The sequence below is a fragment of the Liolophura sinensis genome, chromosome 8 (assembly GCF_032854445.1).
Source record: "Liolophura sinensis isolate JHLJ2023 chromosome 8, CUHK_Ljap_v2, whole genome shotgun sequence".
Classification (NCBI taxonomy): Eukaryota; Metazoa; Mollusca; class Polyplacophora; order Chitonida; family Chitonidae; genus Liolophura; species Liolophura sinensis.
In genome coordinates, this window is record NC_088302.1 from 40,000,049 (window position 1) to 40,012,506 (window position 12,458).

At 41.4% G+C, this 12,458-nt stretch overlaps 1 protein-coding gene across 2 annotated transcripts; it reads left to right on the forward strand.

Moving 5' to 3' along the window:
- Positions 1 to 275: 275 nt before the first annotated feature.
- On the forward strand, positions 276 to 12,179 carry LOC135473954 (uncharacterized). 2 transcript variants are annotated; one of them, XM_064753914.1, is made up of 3 exons: positions 276 to 417; positions 9,037 to 9,240; positions 10,074 to 12,179. In XM_064753914.1, exon 3 carries the CDS (start codon positions 10,715 to 10,717, stop codon positions 11,774 to 11,776), a length of 1,062 nt encoding a protein of 353 aa, XP_064609984.1. In that variant the 5' UTR covers positions 276 to 417; positions 9,037 to 9,240; positions 10,074 to 10,714; the 3' UTR covers positions 11,777 to 12,179. The 2 variants fall into 2 exon arrangements, with proteins under 2 accessions (XP_064609984.1, XP_064609986.1); XM_064753916.1 differs by lacking the exon at positions 9,037 to 9,240.
- Positions 12,180 to 12,458: the final 279 nt, after the last annotated feature.

Sequence of the window (12,458 nt, forward strand, 5' to 3'; positions counted from 1 at the left end):
GTTATAAAATCCAGCTGCTTATTGGCTTGTTCCATGTTGAACTTCACACCTACACAGGTGACAGGACCGATGATCGGAGTACAAATGCTGAGACAGGCGAGATGGTGAAGGGACAGATAGCAGTAGTATTGGTCAACCTCGCAGCTCACTGCTAATTTCAGGCATTGTAGCTATTGATTCTCAGCCATCGTAGTTATTTGGTATCACAGAGTTCACGAGCCTTCTTAAAGGTAACGGGCAGATATGGTGAACTATCAGCGCTCCGAACAGCTGACAGTGATCGGGCCGTCGACAGCTTGAAGGCCACAGTTTCAGTGGCGTACATGGAGGGGATAAGCGGTCTTCGCGCTGTGCTCTGGCGAGCAGCAAGGAACATACCTGGAAACTTACATTAACCAGATTACTTATCATAAAACGGTAAGAGTGCATTTTGTAAAACGAACACTGTATTTTTTCCTTCGGTTAGGTTTTAGGCTCTCCACCTGATTATTTGTTTTTAAATCAGCGCACCAGATAAAGCGGTGCCTAATAATTTCCAGATTTGACGTCAAATTTTAAATGAGTTGGAATATAAGGTGGCTTAACCTAACAGCGTGTGATAAAGGGACAATTTCACCGTCGTCAGTTTGGCCGCGTATGTAATGTGTTTTTTTTTTTCGAAGGTGCACGGTCTTATTTAACGCATGTATATATACTCAGTACAACCCTTGTGGGTTATTTGCATCCTGACAAACCCCCTACTGGGATGTGTGTCTTTCAATGAATGCTATAATTTATCTGTTACTACTTTGGGCATTTACTTTTTTTCATTTAACCAATGGTGCGTGTTCAATGCTGCAGTTCAAGTTCGCATTTATGGGTGGAATAAAACTGTGACCGGTTGAAGAAAACAAAATATGGAACTATTTAGGTGTCTCCAAATAATAATCTGCCTTAGTAGTTTACCTTTTTTTAACCTCATGCGTTGCCTTGTTTGTTTGAACAAATATTCCGTTTGCGTTTTGCATAATTGCAGCAAAAGGATCCCAGAAATGGAAAATAGTTAACAGTGAAAATATTTAATAGAGGTTGATGTACCAGGCGTTCTGAGAATAATCTTTAATTATTTGTGCATTAGAAGTTTATTTGGTCGAGATGTAGTAACTTTTATTGTCCCACGTTTCGGTAGCTCTCGCTTTGAAAGTCTCGAAGAAAGTTGTACACCCTACCGACAGGGTAGCTCGGTCTGATGTCATAAACACAAGTGTGTGTGTTTGTGAAATCAGGTGGCTTTAATTCAAGTGATGGCATTGATTCAAGTGATGGCATTGATTCAAGTGATGGCATTGACTCAGGTGATCTCTTTGATTCAAAGACCGGCACCAATGGCTCAGTTCGTTCGTCAGTTCTGCAATAAAGGGACGTGCAACAACTGGTTGACCCGTATCAGTAGAATGGCTCTGGTGGGGCGGCTTACTTGCCTTCGGTAATTGGTCTCAGTGAAGCAGCACTAAATAAAAGCGGTGGAAATCCGCCCTACAACAAGCATGCACATTACATGCACTCTAAGGACTCCTTCGTCGTCAATTGTTAAGTACGCCGCTAAAGCCCAAACACTGACTGACTGACTTTGGTTAAAGTTATTAAAAACTAAGTACCGAAGTTCATATAAGGATGAAAAGTGTATACGTGAAACGAGTATATAAAGTTTATTTCGATTTTAAACGTATGTCAAAAGTGGCTATGTGAAGTCGACTCCTGAAGTCTGCATGCCAGTATTATTGTTGTTAAAGGAAGTTCATTACTTCAGTGAAGGTTAGAAAGGTAACAATTAATCTTGCTTGCATGTTCAGTGACGGAGATTCCCTAAGGTCAAGAGGGCACAGCTTAACAATCAGAGGATATCGTTAGTGTTTGACGAACAATTTCGTTAAAATTGCATACGGTGCTTTGCGAGAGGATTGATAAATCGTCCACTATATTTTGTTCCCCTAGGGAAAGCCTTAATGAGGCAGATCCTCCTGATCGGTAATCAATGAAAATCCGAGTTCCAATCAGAGTGAAATATTTTTACTGTGAGACACGGCTTCGTGGAAACTTTTGGTAGTGTTAATAAATATAAACTTACGGTTAAAGACAGGTGTCCTTATTAACCATGGATCTGGACAAAAGTCTTCATGTGTTTTTTTTAACAATTTCATCGAAGTCAGTTATTACACGCGGAGTTTTTGTGAGTGATGTGAACACACCAGTCGACATTGTTTCAGCTGGTCTCCAGTCAATTTACCTCAAAAATGTTATCTTTTAACTTTTCATGTAAAAGCCTTAGGTCTTGTGGTAGAGAGTCGCGCACTGTGCTGCCTGAGGTATTTCCCGCTCACCTGTTCTTGTTGTTTTTAAGCATCTGGCCCATTTGCCCATCTGTTCAACGAACATGATCCATTTTTTGTTTTGTTTAGCAGTACATTAAAGTTTCAACGACTGGCACGTCAGTGGACCTTGTACTTCTCTTTTGTAAACATTACTCACTGTTTTGATGACTTGACGAAGGTTATGTCTTTTGGGATTCGGCGAAATATGCATCGAGAGATTGCATTAGCGGAGTATGTGTTTACTAATCATTTCCATGCTTGTATGAAAAGAGATACCGTTATTGACGTTGTCGGCAGTGTTAATGAGCTGTTGCGTTGCGTGAGGTTACGGTCAATTTAGAAATAGAACTGCACGGATTTGACAAACCACTCGTGTTAATTGGAGTTGTTGTGAAGCTCGAGTTTGTCAAACTTTGTTGGATGAAGACTGTTAATGATAACATTGAGAAATACGTCCGCAGATTTTGATACTTTACCCTGTTAACATTATTAATCTCAGCCAAAGTAAGGCGAAGCTTTTGGGTTATGATTTGGCACGGCAACTTTTGCAGGTAAATCTAGCAGCATTCATTTTGAAATTGACAGATTATACATCAATTCTGGAAAAGTTTGAAACCTTTGACAGCGTACAGAAATTGAGTTATCTGCCCGACTGGTGACTGCCGTTGTGCCGATGCACATGTCCAAAGATATGTGAAGAAGACAGAACTGGAGAGCACTTTGCTTTGCCCGCTATATAGGCGTCATCACAGTGGGTACTCGAGGGTTGATTGATCATCATGTTACTGCTGTGGGGTGATGGATCGTTATAGAATGACTGAAACTGAATGGACAATGCCGCTCTCTTACTCCAGGCACAAAGTGATTACAGCAGTACCGTAAAGATGTAATCGTGATCACCAACGTGGATGTCACTGTGGACAGTTTTGTCTAACAGTATGTGATGTGTCAGGCGTGACAAGTGTAGACCACAATGTTATTACCGGAAGAATTGATAGCATATATGGAGGGCTATGCCCATCCTCCGGCTAGCGCGGGCTTCTTTTCATTCAAAGTTTGACGACAAATGCGGGAAGGCCCTTAGCTTGTCTGTCACGGATGAATATAGCTCTACAGGGCTGTGATTACTTATACTATCACAGCCCTGTCTTGATCCATAAGCTTACCTTGAACACCTCTGTACTTCCCTTGCTGCCTTCAATACACCACTGCTGGCCGCCAAATAATGTGTCTGTCCGTACTCATGGTTGTCTCAGCTATGGATTTCTCTCACTGTGAGGGGTATGCATTCAAAGATGGTGGTTGGAGTTCGAATCTAATCAGTTTCCACCAGTTTCATGTTTGTCTTGAATTACTAGTGATGACACACGAGGATACCTATCTGGAATCGATAAGCAAGATGACTGTGACTACGGACAGACATTATTTGGCGGCCAACAGTTGTGTACTAAAGCCAGCACGGAGAAGTACAGAGATCCAAGGTAAGCTTATGGATCAAGACAGGGCTGTGATAGTATATGTAATCACAGAACAACATAGCTAGGATAAATACTGTTTTTAATATGCACTTAGATATCAGAAAAAAAACTCTCCAAAAAAAAAAAAGAAACATTTCCATGTAGAGATTCGAAGACATTTTTCACACCGAGGTAAATACAGTAGGTAGGGTTATATCCCAGAAAAGACATCTTCCACTTCGAGGTAAATAATAGAAAAATGAGGTTCTTGAACAACAGAGTTGCCTACTGTTGTTGTTGTTATCACTGTTCGGTGACTAGCTGTAATCTGGCTTCATCCATCATTTGCCGGTCTACAGATGTCTAGAATACCGTAGCTGGCAATGATTATTTGAATCAGGCTGGCTAGCAATTGTCAAGAGATCCCTGTTAAGTCCCGTAGTCCTCGTCTAGCTTGATTTACGGGGCTATCTTGGCCCCAAGTAGTGTACCGTCTGGCCGATAGACAATGTCCCCAGTGGAAATCATCAACGGACATGGAATCGTAAATACCCCATCTAGTAAGCTAGACCAATATCGAACGGATTTTAAGTCACAGAATGGGACAGGTTATGAATGTCTCTCTGGAGCCCGAGCGTACATTCTATACACTTCCCCCCAAACTCGAACGCGATCAGTACACACAGAGGATGAAAGCCAGTAAAGCTATATGGCGCATTGACTTTAACAAGACTAATCAGTGGCTGTACGTCTAAATCAAATTGAGGGTTCATTTAGACAGACTGTGAGTAAGTGCGGTAGTATTTATCAGGGTCCCTCCCCCGAACCGAGCCTGTCTGTGAAGGATTGATTCTCTATTACACATAGTCATCTCTTTCTCACCCCATCTCATAGCGCGGTCAGAGAGTGACAGCCACTGCTAATGAATACAGCTCAGCTAGTATCGCTGGGGTTTGGAGTGCACCATATGGCCGAAGTTAAGTGGGTATAAAGCAGAGATGGATGTGTTGGGTAGGGAGGCGGGGAGGGGTGATAGTTGATCAGTATTCGGTCGCTGACTGATTCACTTGTTGAGGGTCGATGGAAATACTTCACAGAAGTGCGGTGAATTATCCTACGCCTATGTGAATGGATTCGATATCACACTGACGTGCCTTTTGCGTGGTATCTCTACGTGGTAGAATAGCTGTCACAAAACACGGGTTGTATCAAGTTTGACCAGTTGTAGCCTCTCGTTACAGTGATGCCCAGTGATGGAAAAAATCGGTTATTTGTTTATCCCTCGCCTGCCTTTATTTTTTCTTTTTTTTTGTTGCTCTTAGAGGTGATTATTTTGACATTTGAACAAAATATAACAAACGTTCCTCAGAAAAAAAAACCCGGATAATCACTTTCATCGATTAATCTTCAAATCAATACGTGTATCGACCAGTCTGTTTACACACACCATTAAAGAAATGACCGACCTGCCAATTAGTGCACAAATCACCTGAGTTTTTTCCTTATTGTGTTTTAGTGTTCTATTATACTTATTTTGTGACTTGCAGTATTGTAGCATTCTACAGGCTCAGAATCGGTTTCACCTTTACGTCAAGTGAATTTTATAACGGAGAAATTACCTTGTTAAGCATGAGCGATTGAATCTAATCATCAACTCCTACATTTGTATACATCCGTTCCAATGGAATACAGAATCAATGCTCATATGACCCATTCTTGACACACTAGTCAAATTCACACTCAACAGATTTGTATAATATAAGGCTGGTTTTAATAAATAGTGGGCAAGTCATTAACCTTTATTGATTCCAGGCATGGAATACAATTGAGATAATTGAGACTGTTAAATATTTATTGATTAATCTGACCGATCTTCAGCACCTTGCGCAATACTTATTTACATCTACGACAGTGGTCACATTTATGATTGGAGAAACCGCGGATTAAACCTCGGCAAGTACCTGACCAAACAAAGCTACAGTCGAGATAGCCACAGTGTTTTGGGTAAAGAGGGTATTTCACCGCACAGAGAACAATAAACGATGCAGATAAATAAAGTTCGATACAGGTCTGTTATAGAACAGACGAAAAGCCGTGGGGTGTTAACTACAACTGCTGATATTATATAATAACCAAGCGAGTGTAATGTGCGCCATTTTTGCGTCCTTTTGGCTTCGTAAGTTTAGAAAAAAGTTATGTTCTTTTATAAAACTCTCCTTTAAAGAAGTTCGCGAAATGTTTAGGACCCTTGTGTTGGGATGGTTTGTGTTTATACCGGTAAAGTCATATGAACTTCAATATTTTTACGCAAATCATTTTGCTAATTTAAAAAGTTGTGTTCCAAGCCTGACTGAGGTACATGTGCTTTATACTTTTGTGCTTGAAAGAAATTCATGAACTGATTCATTTCCATGGAATATGGATTGCTTCCACCTGACTTCAATAAAAACTGATGAAAAATTCTATTTTTGCACCCATTTGCAATGGGTAAACAGTGGACCGTTGGCAAATCATAGAGGCAAACTTTTTCCAGTTTGGTGGAAGGTGAGTGGTTTCCGAACGTCACGAAAGACTACTGGAAAGGTCACGATTGCTTATTGTTATCAAGGCCCCAAGAGCAATGGAAAAGAAAGAATCCTTTTTCTGAATAAATAAAAGAAACTTGTCGAAATAGCCATAGAACACATTCCACATAGACTTTGAAAGGAGAGATAAACGACATGGTTTCTCGAATCAGTAACAACGCAGGCGAAAACAAATACTAGGCCGTCCTAGCCAACTTCCTTTGTTTGTTTCAAAACACGGCGGGTAACGTGAGCTAATGCTATTGTTATCGTCCCGATCATAACACCTTAGTTGGACGAAACTCGCCGTCATTATTACAGGCGCTGTGACGAGATACAAGCCTATGCACAATTATTTGTCGGAGGTTATGTCTTCTGCTTTGTGATCAAATGATATCGTACAATATACACTGCCTGCTATCGGCTTTGTGTGCGCAGACAGGGATACAGAGTGATGCCAATCATAGAGCAGATCGTTGGCTTTCGGAAAGGCATAATCTTTTGTACTATTGACGCAAAGTACCGGATACTATGATTTAGCGTACTGTCTTGTCTGTTCTCTGGCACCACCGCCTCGCTTTCATCTTCCCTTGAGTGATGGCGGAAGGTCTGTGTTTTCAAGGAACACACCTTGTATGTAGTCAAACGGTAAGGAAGGTGCTAACAACTGCTGGGTAACTGATACCTGTTATAACCGGTAATCGGGTATCTAGCTTGTATATGTTGACTAGTTTATTAGGCTTCAGTTTGTGGAATTATGTTCAAATGACGATGGGTAACCGTACTTTACGGAGAAAATATCTCAACCTACCATTTATTAGGGAAGACAACTAAAGTGTATACACTTGTATAACGCAAAAATAACAGTTTGCTTCATGCTTTTCGAAACGGCGCGTTAATTTTTGGAATTAAAACCCCTTTAAGCGTACGAAAGACGCGTGTAGACGTCTCTCAGCTGTTGTCTCACTCTCTATCGACCCACTCTCGTAACATTCTAGGGCTTGGAATTTGATTGCGTGTATTTCAATACTGAGATGCATTCACTGACCATTGCAAACATAATTGCGATTTCATGCATGTGGAAATTTGACACAAACGTGGATGAAGTTATTGTTTTCGTTTAAGATAGAGTGAAGAAGATAATCAGAAATCTGCATGCATTCTATATCTGCAAGCCGAGGCTTGGTGTTTTACATTTATCTGAGTTAGTTACATTGAACGCATACTCCATGTGGTGCTTCACTTACCTGAGTTAGTTACATAGCACGCATATTCCGCGTGATACTTCACTTACCTGAGTTAGTTATACTGCTCGCATATTTTTGTGGTACTTCACTTATCTGACTTAGTTATACTGCACGCGTAGTCCTTGTGGTACTTCACTTATCTGAGTTAGTTATATTACAGGCATACTGTAATACTGCAGCAAAGAACTCTATTTCATTTTGGAATACCTTAGGTACCAAGTCCTGTACATACACAATTCACTGCGCACTCTTACTCACCTCAGTAAGGGTCTAATTCAAGTGGACACTATTGTTGCACACCTGGATCATAAATCTTCTTTTATGCTCAAATAAGAACCTCCTGCAAAATCAAATTCGACACACGGATGAGCTTGAAATCTGAGTAAGGTTTTGATCTTGCTCTGTTCTATATTCAGTGTTTCCCGAGTCTTAAAATACGCTAACCAATGGACAGATATAGCTCTGGATGCATTCGTATTCTATAATCAGCAAACTGGTTTCCTTTTGCTGGATTTATGGAACTGTTTAGACTTTGTAGTGGGTGGATTTATTTATTAAACAAGGTATGTAATTTCTTCGGTGAGAGGAAAATGCGAACCTCTAATTTTGAAACTTTTACACCTCACTAAACTACGGAGTGTGCAAAATCATGCTGACTGGAAACTGAACTCAAGATGCTTTAGAAGTTCAGGTCATGAGCAAATTTCGGATGAGCTCGATCTCCGGGCACCTGACCAAGTTGGCGTACTGTACATTGCAAAGCTTTATAACCTAGTGTCGCATAATCACGTCCGTTATTCATACCTGGGGTCCAGGAGACAGTCTGGTAGCGGAACAGCATAACAATTCCGAATACAACAAAATGAATAATACGATGTTTTTCAACAAACTGAAGAACGGAAATCAATAAGCTAATCAGAGGGAGATACCTTTTTACGGCACAGTGTCGATTAGAGCTCAAGCTAGACTGACTATTATTCTACTCAAGTACTTGTGTATACAACACAAATGTACCCATAAATCGCCATCGTTAAGGCAGAAACGAATACAGCTTGGGTCGAATTGTTTTACTAATATTGTTGTTTTAATCCAGTGGTTCCACAGATCAGTTTTTCATAAAATAGAAAGAAAGTAACTCCGAATATTGAAGTCATAATATTAGTCTATATTTTGGCCACTATGTTTGTGCCATCATCACGATTTTGTCACCTGATGATGGCACAAACACAGTGGCCGAAATATAGACTAATAATACGACTTCATTATTCCGAGTTACTTTCTTTCAATTGTTGTGTTTTAAACCTCTGTTTATTCTTGAGTATGACCCCAAACAACAGTCAAATCAACACATACTTAACACATAATGTTCTGGTTTTTGCTGCGTGTATGTGATGCATTTTCACTGTTCGTCTTCCAGACTTATCGCCGGTGATCCGAAACAGATGTAAATGTACAAGACTACATGTAGGTGCACAGAGACTTTTGTCAGTCTCAGATGAACTCTTACAGAAGTGAATGGGATGTCGCATAGTCAACCTCAGGTAGAAATTGGCTTCTTGTAATCCGGCTAGAACCTCCATTTGAGAAACAACACACGGTACCTTAACGTGGCTCTAAGAACGTGAGTTTGTGCTTTACAAAGTGAAAAGATGATAGAATTGTTAACTGTAACAGCTGGATTAGTTGAACTGATATCAATTAAAGGTCAGCTAGTGTGCATGGCAGAACAGATATGTTAACAAAGGGGTTCACTCAGTCTCTGTTTGATTGATTTTTTTTTGATTGGTTTTTTACGCCGTACTTAATTTAATTACGTTAATTAATTAATTTATTTATTTGAAGTGTTTTACGCCGTACTCAAGAATATTTCACTTATACGACGGCGGCCAGCATTATGGAGGGTGGAAACCGGGCAGAACTCGGGGGAAAACCCACGACCATTGGCAGGTAGTTGACAGACCTTTCCACATACGGCCGGAGAGAAAGCCAGCATGAGCTGGACTTGAACTCACAGCGACCGCATTGGTGAGAGACTCCTGGGTCATTACGCTGCGCCAAAGTTTTCTGGTGTAGCTATGAAAGGCAAAACACCAGTACACTGCCACAAGACGACGGAGTTTGTTGGGAGTAATACAGTTTGTCGGTCAACACGCCATATAGTTCGAAACAAAGCACCTGTTCAAATAATGAACACCCTGAAGTTCAGGGTTACCGTGCTTAGGATGTAATGGCGTGGGAGATGATAGCGTGTTTGGGTTGTAGGGGTGTCATCTTGGCGGAAAGCTCATCTCGGTACGGATTTAGGTCGATGGGAGTGCTATGATCGATGGTTGGATTTCAACCTTGTGCAAATAGCACCTGTCCGGTATGTTCGAACATATCCAGAGCTAATAAGTGCAGTCACGCATTGGTGTCAGTCATTATAAACTTTACTCCTTTTTTCATTCTAATCAGGTACGATGGACGGCTCGGTTCATTGTCAACCAACAAGAGGTTGAGGGGCTAAGGAGACAATGCAAAGCAGTAGTCGAGATGGACGGACCTGGTTTGTTGGCCGTGACAAGCAAATCATACAGTGTACTTGGAGAGCGACACGGCTTTCAGGTTGGTGGGAATAGAGTGCTGACAAGGTCACCACACGCTCAGGGCTACACTGTTTTGATGTAGATAAACGCGACCATTGAAACGCTCGGAAACGGTTACCCGTAGGATTTTTGCGTTACTCCTTGCTGCTGTCATGGGAAGTATCATAATGCGGTGTTTGTGAACAACCGAGTCAGATAGAACTTCGGAATGTTGAACGTGTTCATTCAAGGACATGTTGTTCGGAAAACATCTTCTAAATGTCTCAACACTACGATGAATCTAAGATTGTTCTTTTCTTGGATACCGGTATACTCTTTAATTTCAGACAAGAGAACATAGTGTGATGATGCTAGTTTGCTCAATAAGCGTCAGTACATGGAATATATACCTTGAGAGCTCAGGGGTTAGAACCAGGATAGTTATCCAATCCTAAGTGTTTTCAGAGTTGGGGGAAAACGCCCCTGAGTGATGAGGATAACCCTCAGTATTTAGCTCCTCCTACAGACGACATGTTCAGCTGTGCTCCGCCTTATGTGAACAACAGTGTCTACGCCAAGCCGGAGTGTACTCCATTCAACACTTCCACCGACATGGACACCATTCGGAGCATCCAAGACCTGCAGTACGTGTCCATGGCGTTCAGTGCAGTGATCGCTGTAGTTAGTGCCGTCGGGAACAGTGTTATGATTTGCGCCATTGTTCGGCGGAAATTGCTCGGCCGGTCTACATGCATTTTCGTCTTCTCTATCTCCATGGCCGATGCGGTGGCGGGGGGCGTTGGGCTCCCTGGAGACATTCTGGTTCTGTTCTCGGTCAGCCAGTTGGCCTCTTACCTGTGCAAGTTACACCTTTACGTATCCTGCTTCGCAAAGACGGCCGTGTTCTATACGTTGTGTGCCATGGTGTCGGTGCGGGCGTACTCTACGTTTAGTGGAGGGAAGAGAACAGTAACAGCAGGCCGATGTATGTTCTTCATCAGTCTTATATGGTTCTTCTCTACAGCCTACAACATATGGTCCGTAGTCATCTACGATTCCTACAGCATATCAGTCACCTCTTGGGACCGAGATCTTACCTTCACGGAAAAGACATCAATCTGTTTAAATACATATCGCTTTAAGTACCTGGCTAATATTTTCACTTATCTCGACCTGACCGTGATATACGCAGTGCCTATTCTCTTTGTCAGTATTCTTATTGCCTCGTCCATGCACAAGTACAACGCCCAAAGTTCGTCCTTGTTTCACTTTCCAGGCAATTTTAGTCGGTTCCGATTGCCTATGCTTTTATCCATTGTGTTTGTTCTCTGTCAGGCTCCTTGGGAAATTGTCCACTTCTTAGTGGTAGAAGTACACAGGATATCGTGGACGTCAATATTTCTGTTACGGTTTGTGACTTTACTGTCCTATTCGCGGGGTTGCCTGAACCTCGTGGTGTACCTGTGTTTCAGACAATACGTATACAGGAAGCGGAGACAAAGTCAAAGGCTGAAAAGCACCAAACAGACGTTAGCTCTGCCGCCAATTGTTAGCCATAGGAGAGTTGTACAGAGATTTAACTCTCGTGTGTAACAGTAATTGTCGGATTAAGTAAATCACCGTTGCTTTAACACAGAGCTATGCAACGTAAACTTAAGCCAGTTTATGCCATTGTTGCATTCGTGTGCAAACGGTAACTGTTGATTAGACATGTAAGTGGGATTAAGACTTTAATACCGCTCTCGTATTGTCCCGTTTTGCCAACCACCTCCTGTTACCAAGTAAAGCACAGGACAAAACATATAAAGAAACCTTCAGGTGTTCAAACAGCAATTAGCTAACTGAGAGCTCAAATTGCTCGTCACGTGAGAAACAATTCCGATGAAAAATAAGAATCGTTTTCAACAGTTTTCAAGTAACTGGTAAAGTGGGTCAATACAAGTTACGGACAATACAAAATTACGGACAGTACAAGTTACAAACAATACAAGTTACGGACAATACAAAATTACGGACAGTACAAGTTACAAACAATACAAGTTACGGACAATACAAAATTACGGACAGTACAAGTTACAAACAATACAAGTTAGGTAGAATCACCTTTGGTCAAGAAGCAACATATGGAAAATGCACAGAAGATATACACATAAGGTAGTGTATATCTGAGAACTCTAAATGATGGTAGAGCTGGAGGAGCATAAAATCAGCACAGGATAAGAGTACAGTGTAATTCTAATAAATACAGCTTACAGCCTTAAGCGTAACCGGTCTC

Excerpts from the sequence above, each read along its gene's own strand:
- LOC135473954 (XM_064753914.1), top strand. The coding sequence starts at position 10,715 with ATGTTCAGCTGTGCTCCGCCTTATGTGAACAACAGTGTCTACGCCAAG.